This window comes from Mobula hypostoma, chromosome 29 (genome assembly GCF_963921235.1).
Source record: "Mobula hypostoma chromosome 29, sMobHyp1.1, whole genome shotgun sequence".
Taxonomy (NCBI): domain Eukaryota; kingdom Metazoa; phylum Chordata; class Chondrichthyes; order Myliobatiformes; family Myliobatidae; genus Mobula; species Mobula hypostoma.
Window position 1 is genome coordinate 3,327,084 of NC_086125.1, and position 18,050 is coordinate 3,345,133.

Here is an 18,050-nt window from a genome sequence, read left to right on the forward strand (position 1 = left end):
ACACTACATGGCCCCTCCGATCTCATTCATTCTTTCTTCTCCCTTCTCCCGTTGGGCAGAAGATACAAAGACTTGAGAACATGTCCCACTAGGCTCCAGGACAGCTTCTGTCCAGCTTTTATCGGATTCATGATCTACAGTATCTATCTATCTATCTACTATCTACCATCTATCTATCGACTATCTACTATCTATCTACTATCTACCTATCTATCATAACTGATAGCAGTTTTCATGTCCTGCACCGTACTGCTGCTGCAAAACACCACATTTCACAACATGTGTGAGTGATAATAAACCTGATTTTGATTCTGACTCTTGAACACTCATATACTAAAGATGAACTCTTGATTTCCCAATCTACCTCATTGTGGTTCAAACCTGTCTCCCTGCACTGCAGTTTCTCTGTAACTGAAACACTATATTCTGCATTCTGTTTTCGTTGTTACTAACTTGATGCACAGAAAAAGCATTTCACTCTGTCTTGGTGCACGTCATGATAATAAACCAGTTCCAATCTGCCACAGTGTGGTGGATAAATTTCTTCCTATGTGCCTAGGAATTATAAACATTAATCTGTTATCAGGAGTTTGAATGGCAACTCTGGACATTAAGTAATCAAGTAAAATTAGAGTAGATATAAAAAAGTAGTATCAATCATACCAAAGTGCACTGATGTCCTGGGGGGAAGGAAATTTCCATCCTTACCTGATCTGGCCAGGTACGCCAATAACATTGACCTTTAGCTGCCATTCGTTTGATCATTCATTTAGCGATAATCTGTGGCAGTATCTGTTGTTGCAGAATTACTGTTGCTTTAAGGCCGACACAGAACCCTAAAGTCCCAGGCTGAGGATTAGCTACTTCCCTCCAACCACTCAGTTCATGAACCAACCATCGTAAACTCTAATCTCCACCCCACTGTGGCAACGCTATGGTCACATTGATTACTTTGCACTACAATAGACCTTGTTTCCTTTTTTAAAAATTCTAATTGTGTTCTTTCTGGTATAAGTTGTGTATAACTTATGTTTATGTTTTTTCTTGTACTGTAAATATTGCTTATCTGATGCTGTGGTTCTATGATACTGTTGCAAGTAAGTTTTTCATTCCACTAGGTCACATATATGATTGTGCTTATGACAGTAAGCTCAGTTTTGACTTTCGTTACATCTATAAGTGACTGCTGTTTTGAAGGCTGCTAGTCCAGGCTGGAGAGGCCCTTTGTGTGAAAGAGGAGCTGAGCTCCTGACCCTTTCCTTCAGTGAGGCTGCATTCAGCGAGGTGGAGTAGAGACGCCTACAACACTTAAGATGCATCAAGAGGAGTGCTTGAACCACCAGTGCTTCTGTGCTGCATGCCCTCATGAGGCTCGTGGTTCCCAGTTCCCTACCCAGGATGATGCCCAAGCAAACCAGATCCCAGATGTCCTGCGAGGGGTAGCCGTGGAGGCCAGCATGGCAAGGGTTTAAGAGGCTCCTAGATAGGCACATGAATGTGCAGAGAATGGAGGGATATCACTCATGTGTAGGTAAAAGGGGTTTGTTTAGTTAGATGTTTAATTACTAGTATAATTAGTTCAAAGGTTCAAAGTACATAGATATAGAATACACTTCTGGGATCCATCCTGCTGCAGCCAGCAATGAAACAAAGAAACACCATGGAACCCGTTTTGAAAACATCAGACACCCAATATGCAAAAAGCAAGGGGACAACACACAGAATAGCAAATGTCAAACCAGGAGTCCAGTAGCATTCAGTTCAGTTCAGTACCGCGTCACTCTACCACTGCAGGCGGCACGCAGAACCAATTTTCACTGGTGCCCCAGTTCAAACTGATCGCCCCGATCAAACTGCTCAAAAACAGCAATAAAATGAGTCAACAGGATCTAGAAATACCTCAAAGTCCCCCAAAACAAGTCCACATCCTCGCCAATCAATGGTTATCGATTGAAGGGCCTGTTCCTGTGCTGTACTGTCCTATGTTCGGTGTCCTGCTTTCTTCGTTCTGTGTTCTATGTTCTGCTACACTAGCGATGCATAATAATTGCTGAGTTTGCTGGTACAAGACACCTCATATCGTAGTTGGGACTTTACCACCTTCTAATCAATGCCAAGAGTGTCCACTTTTCAGGACTCTGAAGCATGAGAGACCATTTCTGTGATGGCCCCTCGTACAATAAGACGGATTCTTGACCTCACAATCCACATTATTATCATCTCGGACCTTCTTGTCTACCTGCACCACACTTTCTCTGTAGCTTTGACACTCTATATTCTACATTGTTATTATTTTACCTTGTTCTACCTCAATGCACTATGTAATGATTCGATCTGTAGGAAGAGTATGCAAGACAATTTTTTTCATTGAATCTTGATACACGTGATAATAATAAACCAAATATTATTCCTATTAGTCTATAGCCCTGTGTCATTACAGTTCATGTGTTTAGGTCCCATTCTAGTATGGAAGAATAGGAAGATCTCATCAAAGCTTATATATTTCTTAAAGCACTTGACAGGGAAAATCATTCCATCAACTGAGGGGTCTAGAACAGGAGGAACAGTTTCAGAAACAAAAATCCATGAAAAATGCTGGAAATACTTAGCAGGTCAGGCAGCATCTGTGGAGAGAGACAGAGTTAACATTTCAAGATTAAGACCCCTAGTCAACACGTTCAGAACAAGGGGCAAGCGATTTCAGTATGAATTGGGGAGAAGGTTCTTCATGAAAAAAGAGCTCACAATTGGCTGGGTTATAGGAGGCAGAGAGGTGTGGGGAATGACAGGAAATCTTAACTGGTTGTGTAGCACAGAAATCAGTGCTGGAATATTTGATGTTGGCATGCATATCAATGAATTGATAAGCATGTAGGGGTGGCAGTAAGATTGTAGATGACATGACGATCAGTGGAATTATAGATACTAAAGAAGGTTGTCTGAGGATACAGTGGGTCATAGATCAGAGGGAAGGTTAGGTGGAGCATAGGCAGATGGAATTTAGTCCAGATATCTGAGGTACTTTGGGAGGGAAAATTCCATGAGGACATGTGCTGTAAATGGCAGGGTCCTTCAGAGCATTTAATTAAAGAGAGGTAAGGGATTATTCTTGTGCTGTACAATACAATGATTCTGCGATAGAAGCATCTCCAAGCAAGTCTGCACATACAAAGCAGCTATAGCATCCATCGTTATGTTGGCAAACATTTCCCACGGGTGTGTGTTATCAAATGAGGCTTGGTCAGAGAGGTGGATTTAAGAAGCATCCTACAGGAGACAAAGGCAAAGATTTATAGGAGAAAGGCTGCAGTCCAAGGCAAATGAAGCATGGCTGCCTATGGGGACCAGCTTTGCTCATGTATGGAGCTAGAGAATTTAGTACAGATCAGACACAAAGTAGGCAAAGACCTCAAAGCTAGTTACCGCTTTCATTTTGTGAATTCATGGGAGCTATTCCGCACGTTCCCCAAATGCAAAGTTAGGCCTCCAAATTATACGGTAAATCTAATTACACGAGGTCAGCCGGTCTCCAGACATTGTTTCCGCAATTTACACATTAGCACCAACACAATTGGTTCCTCATTGCTCAGAGTACCAAACAATCCTTTCATCACGTTGCCTCTCAGATGATTCAGATGATTAGGATGATTAGCACCTATACAATCAGGGGACTTACTGATCTACTGTACAAAGAAGGTAGACCCGTTCTGTTTCTTTAAATGCTTTCCTCACAATTCTGCTAATACTAACCCCCCCCCCCGGCCACTGTCCTCAAGCTTAACCTCTTTCCTCCACATATGGCAAAGGTCAGGGCAGGTATAGGAATGATGTGGGAGATTGCAAATGTGGGGAAATGGCTGAAACATAGGATGGTGGAGTCACAGAGACAAACAACACAGGATATGCTCTTCAGCCCAACTCTTTCATGCCAGCCAAGAATTCCATCTCAGCTGGTCCCATTAGCTCATCTTTGTCCCTCTAAATCTTCCTATCCATGTATCTAACAGCTTTTAAACTGTACTTAATAGATGTGCCTTGTCCACTTCTTTGGGCTGTTCATTCTATGTACTCACCATCCTCTGAGTGAAAAAGTTGACCCTCAGGCTGATGACCAAATTTCTCTACCCTCATTTTAAACCTATGTCCTCTAAATTCTAGGCTCCCCAGCCATGTTAAAAGACAGCTCACATTCACCTAACTATGCGCCAAATTACATAGAACGTGCAAGAGTTTTAAAGTTGCCTTTTATCAGATCAGTACTTGCAGGAGTTTTCAAATTGCCCGTTGAATTGCTGACATAAGATGGAAAGATTACAGGATCAGGAAGGAAACCACGAAGATCTAAATCTCATGGGTTAATTGGTGGGTCAGACAAACTAGCTTCCAGTAAAGCTGCAGGGAGATCATACCTCAAGGGTGTGATGCTGAGGCTTTATAAAGCATTGCTCAGACCACACTTGGAGTATTGTAAGCAGTTTTGTGCCCCTTATTTAAGAAAAAATGTGCGCACATTGGAGGGGGTCCAGAAGAGGTTTACGAGAATGATTCCATGAATGAAAGGGTTATCATATGAGGAACTTCTTACAGCTCTGGGCCTGTACTCATGAGAGTTTAGAGGAATGAGGGGGGGATTTCACTGAAACCTATCACATATTGAAAGGCCCAGGTAGACTGGACGTAGAGAGGATGTTTCCTAGAGTGGAGGGGTCAGCCTCAGAATAGAGGGATGTTCATTTTGAACAGAGATTAGAAGAAATTTCTTTAGCCAGAATGGTGGTGAATCTGTGGAATTCATCACCACAGATGCCTGTGGAGGACAAGTCACTGGGTATATTTGAAATGGAAGCTAATAGATTCTTGATTTGTTAGAGCATCGAAGGTTATAGGTCAAAGGCAGGAGAATAGGGTTGAGTGGGAAAATAAATCAGCCATGATGGAATGGCAGAGCAGACTCTATGGGTCAATGGCCTAATTTTGCTCCTATTTCCTATGGCTTTATGGTCTTATTATTCATTGTCAACGTGTGCCTGCAATTGCCTGGGGTTTCTGACTAGAGATGTGGATGTGTGAATGAGGTTTGATCTACATCCATGGTCTGGTCTGACCAGATGGCCTTTACAGTGGAACAGCTTGTCAGCTAAACAGTGGCCACTTGGACCAGGTACCAGATAATTAGAATTTCCACCAACTGATAGTTCAGACTCATACAGCAAAGAAGCAGACTATTTGGCCCATTATTCCCATGCTGACCATGTTAGCAGAAGGGTAGGTGAAAAACTGGGAAGAGAATTGAAATGAATGGGGGAAGAAAGCAAGTGTGAATCTCACTGTTACCAGCTGTCTTTTACAACTGTTCTAACCAAGGTTATGTCTGCAGCAGGTCCAACCAAGCAGTTGCCAAGTCAACCTTGCCTCTTGCTGTGTAATACCACCCGAACTAACTGAATTCGCCAGGGAAAACGGCATCCAGTTGTTGACTCACAATGACCCTGCAGGTGAAATATCTGATGTTCTTCCTATTTGGTGTCCTCCTCATTCTCTTCTGCTGTGTTGTCACTTCTGGATCAACTTGACGGAAGCAGGAGCACACTGTCGACCAGGAGCTCACTGGTTCAAGCCCCACTTCAACACAGGGGTGGATGTACCCATGCCTGACAAGTGAATTTGTGCATTTTCTCTTGGAGGTGACTTTGAGATATTCAACTGACTCTGCATCTGCTGGGTCTATGGGATGCAGGGAATCCTACATAACCTTGCGGAAGCCCACCATGATATCCTAGACAACATTCATAGAACATAAAGCAGTACACTTCAGCACCAGATCAGTACACCATTGGCCCATGACTTTGTACTACACTAATTCATCTAGCAACTAAATGCCTAATCCAAAGTAATCCCTTTTGCTTGCACAATGTCTATATCGCTACACAATATTTCTGATTAGCTAAGAACCTGTTAAATACCTCTGTCATATTTGCCTCTACACCAATCACCCGCCACTCTCTGTGTAAAAAACTTGCCCTGCACACCTCCTTTGAATTTACCCCCTCACACCTTAAATTGGAATTAGACGTGACGGCTCTGCTGTAAAAGGTCTAATTGAGGTGCACAAAACACAGTATGATCAGTTTCTGGTTTCTGGTTACTCCTGTCTTTGTTGCTATTTGGGGCAATTTTGAGTCAGGGCAGGCTGCAGATAGCAAACACTGAACTGAACTGAATACGCCTGGACTCTTTTGATTTTGTGTTTTCTATTCTATGTTTTTCACTCTTGTTGCTGTTTGTGCATTTTTTTTGTGTGGGGGGCAGTCAGTTGATATTTTTCTTTGAACGGGTTCCACGGTTTTTCTTTGTTTCGTGGCTGTCTGTGGGAAGGCGAATCTCAGGGTTGTGTGCTACATACATACTTTGATAACAAACGTACTTTGAACTTTTGAATCTTTAAAACTACCAGCTTTGTACGCTATGTGTTGGGTCTCCCTGCAGCCTTTAATGATCCAGAGAAAACTACCCAACCTCTTCTTATAGCACAGGCCCTCTAATCCAGCCAATACCTTGGTGAACCTCCTCTGCACCCTCTCCACAACTTCAGATCCCTCCTCTAGTGGGGCAATAATATCTCAATGCCATACTCAAGATGTGACATCACTCCAATTTAATGAAGCTGCCATGCAACCGAATGCAGATTAATCAGGCTGGTTATCCATTCAAGTTTACAGTGACCAGCAGCAACAGTGTAGAAGTGCCGATCAATCATACTAGACTGTTATTGAAGCTTAGCCTTCTGCCTCTGAATCTCCCACCACTGCTCACTTAACGTGTCCATCCCTGATTCACATGCCAAATCAGAAAGCCAATAGCCTGTTCATTCTTGAATTCATAATTCTGTACAACTTTTCTAAGTGAGGTTATCTCTGTTGCAGGTTCAGCCAAGCGATTGCCAAGTAAACCTTGCCTCTTACTGTATAATGCCACCTGGATTATCTGTCTTTATTAGTGAAAGCCCATTTTTTCTGCCGGATGGAGCGTAGGTGCTCGGCAGAAAAAGTGGAATCTCCCAGTGGCCACCCATTTTAATCCCTCTTCCCATTCCCATTCCAACATTTCAATCCATGGCCTCTTTGACTGCCGCGATGAGGCTACACTCAAGTTGGAGGAGCAACAACTTATATTCTGTCTGGATAGCCTCCAACCTGATGGAATGATTCTCGATTTCTCGAACTTCCGGTAATGCCCCACCCTACTTCTCTATTATCCATCCCCTTTTCCCTCTCTCACTTTATCTCCTTGCTGCCCATTGCCTTCCTCTGGTTCTCCTCCACCTTTTACTTTCTTCCATGGCCTTCTGTCCTCTCCTACTCGATTCCCCCTTCTCCGGCCCTGTATCTCTTTCACCAATCAACATCCCAGCTCTTTCCTTCACCCCTCCCCCCTCCCAGTTTCACATATCTTTCACATTTCTTCCTGCACCCCTCCCTCCCCCATCTTCTACCTCTGACTCCTTATCTTTTTTTCCCCAATCCTGCTGAAGGGTCTTTTTTTCCCCGATCCTGCTGAATTGTCAACTGTACTCTTTTTGATAAATGCTGCCTGGCCTGCTGAGCTCCTCTAGCATTTTGTGTGTGTTGCTTATTAATTATCTCCATTATTTATATCATGGGTTAGGAGAATGCAACAATCTCCTAAATTTCGAGAAATTCCATTAACGTTAGAAACAATAATCAGCACCTGTTAGTATCAAAATTATATGATTATGTAGCCATTATTAAAACTGATATAAAATATTTCAATTGAGTTATAGAGTACTATAGCATAGAAATAGGCTATTTGCCCCATATGGTCCTCATTGAGCTGATCTTCCGTCTCGTCCCATCTACCTGTGGCAAAAATAGTGGGCACCAATGTTCAGTAATGCTGTACTAGCTGGTTTATATGGGAAGCAATATTTCACTGAGGTTTTTACCATAAGACCATAAGATATAGGAGCAAAAGTAGGCCACTTGGCCCATCGAGTCTGCACCACCATTCAATCATGGGCTGATCCAATTCTTCCAGTCGTCCCCACTCCCCTGCCTTCACCCCATACCCTCTGATGCCCTGGCTAATCAAGAACCTATCTATCTCTGCCTTAAATACACCCAATGACTTGGCCTCCACAGCAGCTTGTGGCAACAAGTTCCACAGATTTACCACCCCCTGACTAAAGTAATTTCTCCGAATCTCAGTTCTAAATGGACGTCCTTCAATCCTGAAGTCGTGCCCTCTTGTCCTAGAATCCCCTACCATGGGAAATAACTTTGCCATATCTAATCTGTTCCAGCCTTTTAACATTCAGAATGTTTCTATAAGATCCCCCCCCCCCGTTCTCCTGAACTCCAGGGAATACAGCCCAAGAGCTGCCAGACGTTCCTCATACAGTAACCCTTTCATTCCTGGAATCATTCTTGTGAATCCTCTCTGAACCCTCTCCAATGTCAGTATATCCTTTCTAAAATAAGGAGCCCAAAACTGCACAAAATACTCCAACTGTGGTCTCACAAGTACCTTATAGAGCCTCAACATCACACCTCTGCTTTTATATTCTCTGCTTCTAGAAATGAATGCCAACAGTGCAGTTGCGATCATCACCACTGACTCAACCTGGAAGTTAACCTTCAGGGTATCCTGCATAAGGACTCCCAAATTGCTTTGTATCTCTGCATTTTGAATTCTCTCCCCATCTAAATAATAGTCTTTTTATCTCCTCCACCAAAGTGCATGACCATACACTTTCCAACATTATATTTCATTTGCCACTTTTTTGCCCATTCCCCTAAACTATCTAAGTCTCTCTGCAGGCTTTTTGTTTCCTCAAAATTACCCGCTCCTCCACCTATCTTTGTATTATCGGCAAATTTAGCCCCAAATCTATTAATACCGTCGTCCAAATCATTGACGTACATTGTAAAAAGCAGTGGTCCCAGCACCAACCCCTGTGGAACTCCACTGGTAACCAGCAGCCAGCCAGAATAGGATCCCTTTATTCCCACTCTCTGTTTTTTGCCGATCAGCAAATGCTCCACTCATGCTAGTAACTCCCCTGTAGTTCCATGGGCTCTTATCGTGCTAAACAGCCTCATGTGCGGCACCTTGTCAAAGGCCTTCTGAAAATCCAAGTACTCCACGTCTACTGTATCTCCGTTGTCTACCCTGCTTGTTATTTTCCTCAAAGAATTGCAGTAGGTTTATCAGGCAGGATTTTCCTTTCAGGAAACAAAGCTGGCTTTGGCCTATCTTGTCATGTGCTTCTAGGTATTTCGTAATCCCTAACAATCAATTCCAACCGCTTCCCAACCACTGATGTCAGGCTAACAGGTCTATAGTTTCCTTTCTGCTGCCTCTCACCCTTCTTAAATAGCGGAGTAACATTTGCAATTTTCCAGTCATCCGGTACAATGCCAGAATCTATCGATTCTTGAAAGACCATCATTAATGCCTCCGTAATTCTCCAGTTATTTCCTTCAGCACCAGAGGGTGCATTCCATCAAGTCTAGGAGATTTATCCACCCTCAGAACATTAAGCGCCTTCTCAATCGTAATTTTCACTGCACAAACTTCACTTCCCTGACACTCTTGAATGTCCGGTATACTGCAGGCATCTTCCACTGTGAAGACTGATGCAAAATATGCATTCAATCCTCTGTCATCTCTGTGTCTCTCATTACAATATCTCCAGTGTCATTTTGTATTGGTCCTATATCTACTCTTGACTCTCTTTTACCCTTTATATACTCAAAAAAGCTTTTAGTATCTTCTTTGATATTAGTCATTGGTGTGCTTTCATAATTCATCTTTTACTCCTAGTGACCTTCTTAGTTTCCTTCTGCAAGTTATTAAAAGCTTCCCAATCCTCTACCTTCCCACTAGCTCTGACTTCCTTGTATGTCCTTTCTTTTGCTTTTACTTTGGCTCTGACTTCCCTTCTTCCCTTTGAAAATTTCTTCTTTTTAGGAATATATCTGTCTTGCACTTCCCTCATTTTTTGCAGGAACTCCAGCCATTGCTGCTCTGCTGTCCTTCCTGCAGATGTCCCTTTCCAGTCAACTTCAGCTAGTTCCCTCTCATGCCATCTTAATTTCCTTTATTTCACTGAAATACCGACACATTGGAATTTAGTTTCTCATTCTCAATTTCAAAGTGAACTCGATAATATTGTGATCACTGTTCCTTAAGGGTTCCTTAACCTTAAGCTCTCTTATCACGTCCAGATCATTGCATAACACCCAATCCAGCACAGCCGATCCCCTAGTGGGCTCAACAACAAGCTGTTCTAAAAAGCCACCCCTTAGACATTCTACAAATTCTCTGTCTTGAGGTCCAGTACTGGCCTGGTTTTCCCAATCCACTTTCATGTTAAAATCTCTAACAATTATCATGACATTGCCCCTCTGACATGCCTTTTCTATTTCCTGCTGTAACTTGTAATCTACATCCCGGCTGCTGTTTGGAGGCCTGTATACAACTGCCATTAGGGTCCTTTTACCCTTGCGGTTTCTTAACTCAACCCACAGAGACTCTATACTTTCCGATCCAATGTCATCTCTTTCTAATGACTTAGTATTATTTCTTATACACAGAGCCACACCACCCCCTCTGCCTACTAACCTATCCCTCCGATAATCCATATATCCTTGGATGTTCAGCTCCCAATGGCAGTCATCCTTTAGCCAAGTTTCCGAGTTTCATATTTGCCAATCTGTAGCTGAATTTCAACATCGTCCATTTTTTCCTTAGTCTGCATGCATTCAAATATAACACTCTCAGTCCAGTGTTTGTTGCTTTCTGTTTTAACTGTACCACACCTCTATTGCCCTGTAACTCATGTCACTTGCTGTGATTAAACCTCATCTCCCTGTTCTTTCTATAATCTCTGTTGGCCGCTACCTTTGATTTATTTCTGTTTTCCCCTTCTTCAACCCTGTCACTGGTTCCCATCCCCCTGCCAAATTAGTTTAAACCCTCCCTAACAGCTCTATTAAATGTGCCTGCTAGGATATTGGACCCCTTTGGGTTCAGATGTAACCCATCCTTTTTGTATAGGCCGCACCTCCCAGAGAAGAGGCCCAGTGATCCAGGAATCTGATTCCCTGCCCCTACACCTGTCTCTCAGCCACACATTAATACGCCTGATTGTGCTATTCTTGCACTCGCTAGCAAGTTGCACAGGCAGCAATCTTGAGATTATTATCCTAGAGGTCCTGGTTTTCAGCTTCCTACCTAACTCCCTGAATTCTCTCTTCCGATCTGAGACATCCCATACCCTGGGACCTGGGAGGCAACACACCATGCGGGTATCTCTATCAGGCTGTTTGTTCCCCTCACTATGGAATCCCCTATGACTAGCATATTCCTCATCTTCCTCTTTCCCTTCTGCACCACGGACCTAGGCTCAGATAACAATATTTTACAACACACACAAAATGTTTGAGGAATTCAACAATTTAGGCAAGATCTTTAGAGGGCAATAACCACAGGAAGGGCCTCTGCCCAAAACATCGACTGTTTATTCCCTTCCATTCTCAGCAGCCTGACTGCTGAGTTCCTCTGGCATTTTGTGTGTTTTGCTTAAGAATTCCAGCACATGCAGAATCTCTTAAATTTACAATACTTCACGGTGGTTTTCTCCCCTGCCCAGATATCCTTCCAGCGGAAATGCTCCAGGAGGCCCTCAGTGCCAAGCTGCAGGACCCTGTCATCTCCGAGTGGGTGCCAACCTGGATCCTTCGCTACTCAGCAATTATTAAGGACAGAGGGATCATCAGATCGAAAGGATACATGGTGAAGGCTGAGAGGACAGCAGCACATCACTGAGTCTGCCCTGAGTCGTAGGTTATTGTGCTTGGATTTGTGATTCTATCTCACATTTTCGGAGATCTCTGGAACAGCAGATGTAAAGACATTGATTCAGAAGGGACTTAGGACTGGTCATTGGGTTGCAAAACAAGCAGAGTCGTCTACTGCAATATCTTCATTATGTTCTCCTCTGGCCATATGCAGTTAAGTATTCCTCCTCATCCCTTTGGAACAGATGAGGAGGAATTTCTTTAGCCAGATGGTGGTGGATCTGTGGAATTCTTTGTCATAGATGGCTGTGGAGGCGAAGTCATTGGGTATATTTAAAGTGGAAGTTAATAGCTTCTTTATTAGTAAGGGGAAAGGTTATGGGGAGAAAGCAGGAGAAGAGGGTTGACAGGGACAATAAATCAGACATGATCAAATGATGGAGCAGACTCAATGGGCCAATTGGCCTAATTCTGCTCTTATGTCTTATGGTCTGAATCATGAGAAAATGTGGAGGAATTAATGATAATGGGCTCCAAATCAGTATGAAGTTGCCACCTTGCCAAGAAGTCCTTAGCTCGGTCACTGTGAGTTCCCAAAATAATGTACATTTATTTCTGTAGAGCCACAGGGAGTTCCCAGTGTGCTACAGCCACTTTAGGGAAATAACACTGCCTTATATTGCAACACTCCACCAATCAGAATGGGAACAACTTTAACCCTTGAGTGTCATTGATACATATCTTTGCAGGATTTAAATTCCTATGTAAGTTTTTCTTCTCTATTTTTCTTTGTTAGCCCAATTCCTTTTCCTTGCCATGTAACCAAGCAATTAAGCTTTGAAGGAAAGGGTTAATGTCAGAATCACGCTTATGATCACTGACACAGGTCGTGAAATTTGTGGCTTTGTGGCAGCAGTACATAAAAAAGTTACAATCAGAGAAATATAGAAAAAAATTAAAGCATAAAAGCAGAGCAAAATAGTAAGGCAGTGTTGATGGATATATTATCTGTTCAGACTTCTGATGGCAAAGAGGAAGAAACTGTTCCTCAAATATTGAGCGCATGTTTTCAGGCTTCTGTATCTCCTCTCTGATGGTAGTAATGAGAGGAAGGCATGCCCTGAGGGATGGGAGTCCTGAATGATGTACGATGCCTTCTTGAGACACTGTCATTTGAAGATGTCCTCGATGGTGAGAAGGATAGTGCCTGTGATGGAGCCGGCTGAGGCTACAACACTCTGCAGCCCCTTTCAATCTTGTGCACTGGAGGCTCCTTGACCAGCGTCGATGTAACAGTTAGAATATATTAGCAGAAATTTGCCAGCGTCTTCAGTGACATTCCAGTCTCCTCAGGCTCCAAATGAAGTACAACTGCTGGTGGTTATGGTTCTGTTCCTGAAATGTTTCTCCCTCCATAGATGCTGCCTGATATGCTGGACATTTTCAGCAGGTTTCCTTTTACTTAAAACTTCAGTTTTTAAAAAATTTTCAATTGTACTTGGAGAGGATCGTACTACAGGGAAGAGTTGGTATATACAGTAGATGTCTAGAGCAAAGTGAGTGCCAGGTCCCTTTTGTCACTTAGGTACCCTGAAGGGCCCAAGTTGTGGCTGATTTGAATGTCTTTGTTACAATCCACAACCAGACAGGACTCCTAAATTGTCTCCAACCAGAGCCAAACTTTTAAGGGAGGAATGGAAACTTTAATCACACCAGAATGTTGCTGCTGTTTTTCGGCTCCTTTGCGGTTTCGTGCTAAGTTGGTTCTAAGTCTTTCCAAGCGAGATGTGCAAGAGAGGCGTCCTGATAAAATCTGCTGCATGTATTTTATCTTGCGACAGAGGAGCCATGACGAACGGAAGTAGTCAGATCTCTCGCTTGCCGCAGAGCGATCGCCGAGCTGCCTACAGTGCAGAGGTTGCAGCCTCTATGTTAATAAATGGGTCAACCGTCAGTTCCCCCATCTAGCTTTCAAACCACTTACGCCCTTGTATCGTAAGTGAAACTGGCTATTCACACTATCCCTGGGTACTTATTACGTTTTGCAGGCTTCTACAGGCATCATGAAATGTGATGGTTTGACAACCTCATGTCAAAGTTCAATAATCCTAGAGTCTTAGCTGCACAGTGTGGCAAAATGTCCTTCGGCTTTAATTGGTCCCATTCCCATCCAATCAGGTTGCAAACTGTATACATTCTCTGTTATTAAATGGAACCACTTGCAAGTTTTTGGCCCATGACCTTCTAAACATTACAGGAGTAGGGAATGGTAAATTCATAGCAGGGAAGAGTGGATTGCAGTACAACAGAGAGATGGGGGGTGGGAGTGGTTGAGCATGTAGTAGAGAAATAAAGGGGGTCGCTCCAAGATTGGAAACAGGCATTGAAAGTCTGTAACAGCCTCAACTCACCCGAGCCAGAAACTGTAGGCTAACAGCCTAACAGCAGCTTCATAAAACTCCAGGACAGAAGTTTGCCTTTGTATTATATACCCTGTAAGGTAAAAGTGGAACTGCACACAGCTGACGTGGAACATAGGTACTGAAGCCTGACACTGCAAAAGGCTTACCTCACTCTCTGTATACACAATTGCACGTGGGGCAGAGATAGTGAGGCAAAAGTAGATAAGAAATAGAATAAGAATAATAAAACTTCAGATTGGGGAGCTTTCATTCTAGGATGAGTGACTCTCCTGTTGATGTCAGCTTGTAATAAAGAGAAAATTTGTTCTGAAGGTGAACCCAGACTCAGTGTGAATTCTTTCTGTCTACAATTTCCTATCCATGTACCTGTCCAATTGTAGGATGCCGAGATGTGATCTTGTACACTCCAAGGATTAAAGTCCTATCCTGTTCAACCAATTTTCTATCAGTGCTTGTCTGATGAAGGTCAGTGTGCCAAAAGACACCTTCAGCAACACCTGTCCCCCACCCCAATCTGCCATAACTCCCTCCATTTTCAAGGAGCCACATATCTGAAATCCAAGGTCCCTCTGCTCTGCAACACTTGCCATAGCCTGGCTATTCACTGTGAAGTCCTACCTTGATTAGACTTTCCAAAATACAACCCTGTAATTTTTGAAATTTAATTCAATATCAGCAGTTAAAAGAAATTTAGAATGACAAATGGAAAGGAAGGCTTTGGGGGGTGGGGGTGGGATGTGGGCCAAACACAGACAGATGTGTTATGGCCTGGCCTGGTATGGGAACACCAATGCCTTTCAGTGGAAAATCCTACAAAAGGTAATGGATTTGGCCCAGTACATCACAGGTAAAACACTCCCAACCATTGGGCACATCCACATGAAATGCAGCTGTAGAAAAGCAGACTCCATCATCAAAGATCCTCGCCACTCAGGCCATGCTGGTTTCTCACTACTCTTCACTGGTGCCTCAAACTTGCACCAACAGGTTCATGAACAATTACTACCCCTCAGCCATTAGGCTCTTGAACAAAATGGGATAACTACACCCATTTAAGGACTTTTCTATCTCGTTATTTCATGCTGGTTATTTATTGCTATTTATTTATATCGGCATTTGCGCAGTTTGTTTACAGTTTACAGATCTTGTTCACAGTTCGCTTCTATAGATTTGCTAAGTATGCTTGCAGAAGAAGAATCTCAGGGTTGTTTATGGTGACATGCATACACCCTGATAGTAAGTTTTACTTTGAACTTTGAAATGAAGACAGGTCTTTATTCACAAGGAGAGATTGGAGGCTATATTGCAACTTTATAAAACTCTGGCGAGGCCACACCTGGAGTATTGCATACATTTCTGGTCACCCCTCTATAGGAGGGATGTTGAGGTTTTGGAGAGGGTGTGGAAGAGGTTTACCGGGATGCTGCCTGGTTTAGAGGGCATATGCTATCACGAGAGGCTGGGTTAATTTGGGTTGTTCTCTCTGGTGCGCTGGAGGCTGGGGGGGGCGGCGGGATCTGATAGAGGTTTACAAGATTATGAGAGGCATAGATAGAGTGGACAAAGAGTATCTGTTTCCCAGGGTTGAAATATCTAATACCAGAGTGCATGCATTGAAGGTGAGAGCGGGTAGGTTCAAAGGGAATGTGAATGGTAAGCTTTTACTCAGAGAGTGGTGGATGCCTGGAATGAGCTGCCTGGTATGGTGGTAAGGGCAAATACATTAGAGGCTTTTAAAAGACGTCTGGATAGTCACGTGTATGTGATGAAGATGGAGGGACATGGACGTGGTGTAGGTAGGAGGGATTAGTGTTTGGGTGTTTTTGATTTGCTTTTCAGCCAGGTCAGCACAACATTGTGGGCCGAATGGCCTGTTCCTGGGCTGTATTCCTGGCCTGTTCTCACTGGAGTGTAGGAGGATGAGCGGTGACCTTATAGACGCTTATAAAATTGTGAGGAAACACTGTATGTGTGTGCATGGAAGCAAGTATCTGTGCATGTGGAAGAGAGAATGTGTGTGTGAGACAGAGAGAGAGAGAAAATTAGTCACAATAACTGAGTCAGTACTGTTTGAAATCCACTGAGTCATTTAATGAATTACAATTAATTATGCTTAAAGACTCAGGGGGTTCCTAATGATCTGTGTGGTTGAGCTTCATATTTTCTTTTCATTAAAAGCAATTACTTTATTAAGAATTCTTCAATTACAAGCAAATTATGCAAAGATAATCCACAGATGCTTCAGCTCAGAAAGAGCCATTAGTCTTGCTAGCTATTCTTCAGATCCTTGTTCTGTCAGTAACCAAGCACTGAATGTTCATCACACACACACACACACACACACACACACACACACACACACACACGAGAAAAAAGCATTATCAATTTAAACACACTCACAATGTAATTGAGGAAGAACATTATATACATCACTGGATAATTTCCATAAAGCAACCAGAAATATATGCACATTTACTGAAGAGTTGAGTACATCATGACCAAATTAGTCCAAAGAGACAGATTGTTCTCCATTACAATAATATTCTATTTATAAGGCATTTAAATATAATAAAGTATTCCAAGGTGCTTTAGGAAGAGAGCTGGAAATATTTGAAAGCTTGAATCTCATCCTCAGTTCCTACAATCTTGGCATTAAGTCCAACAAATAGCGACACACTCAATCACAGTGGCTTCTACAGGGTCTTCCAAAGGTGTTATTGTCCTTTTCTGGAAAATCTGAGATGCAAAGGGACTTGGGAGTCCTTGTGCAGAACACCCTGAAGGTTAACTTGCAGGTCGAGTCAGTGGTGAGGAAGGCAAATGCCATGTTAGCATTCATTTCAAGAGATCTAGAATACAGGAGCAGGGATGTGATGCTGAGACTTTATAAGGCATTGGTGAGGCCTCACTTTGAGTATTGTGAACAGTTTTGAGTCCCTCATCTTAGAAAAAATGTGCTGGCATTGGAGAGGGTCCAGAGGAGGTTCACAAAGATGATTCCAGAAATGAAGGGTTATCATACGAGAAACGTTTGATGACTCCTGATCTGTACTCACTGGAATTCAGAAGGATGAGAGGGGGATCTCACTGAAACCTTTCGAATGTTGAAAGGCCGAGACGGAGTAGATGTGGAAAGGATGTTTCCCATGGTGGGAGAATCTAGGACAAGAGGGCACAGACTCAGGATAGAGAGGCGCCCTTTCAAAGCAAAGATGCGGAGAAATTTCTTTAGTCAAAGGGTGGTGAATTTGTGGAATTTGTTGCCACATGCAGCCGTGGAGAGCAGGTTGCTGGGTGTATTTAAGGCAGAGATTGATAGGTTCTTGATTAGACATGACATCAAAGGTTTCAAGGAGAAGGCCGGGAACTGGGGTTGAGGAGGAGAAAAAAAATCAGCCATGATTAAATGGCGGAGCAGAGTCAATGAGGCAGAGGGCCTAATTCTGCTCCTATATCATATGGTTTTATGGTCTTTCTAAACATTTTTTTGTAATTGCAAAACCCTACTGGACATTAACAACTTAAAGTACTGCAAGTCTACCCCATCAGTGAGTAGCTTGTTGGTGGAGAAACTGGTGTGGGTTGTCCTCCTGTCTGCGTCAGAGAGGCGTCGGTGCGCGAAAGCAGGATGCAGTCTACCAGCAGGTGATCACAAGACCCTGTTGGGCATTGTTACTGTGGGATGCTGCAGGTTCGATTTGCTTTTCTTTTGATCTCAAGACCCTGTTCGGCATTGTTACTGTGGGATGCTGCAGGTTTGATTCACTGATTTATTGGCAGGTGTTGGGTGGACGGTGGGGGAGCT

The 18,050-nt window shown here is 43.1% G+C and overlaps 1 protein-coding gene across 3 annotated transcripts in view; it reads left to right on the forward strand.

The window, feature by feature from the left end:
- LOC134339314 (glutamate--cysteine ligase regulatory subunit-like) overlaps positions 1 to 14,584 on the forward strand; it is a 31,978-nt gene extending 17,394 nt beyond the window's left edge. Inside the window, exons 6-7 of one of the 3 annotated variants that reach the window (XM_063035711.1) lie at positions 5,378 to 5,495; positions 11,675 to 14,584. In XM_063035711.1, the coding sequence (XP_062891781.1) occupies positions 5,378 to 5,495; positions 11,675 to 11,850 (294 nt within the window). In that variant the 3' untranslated portion in view covers positions 11,851 to 14,584. The remainder of the gene's footprint in view (positions 1 to 5,377; positions 5,496 to 11,674) is intronic. The other 2 variants (XM_063035712.1, XM_063035713.1) reach the window with 2 other exon arrangements.
- The last annotated feature ends 3,466 nt before the right edge of the window (positions 14,585 to 18,050 follow it).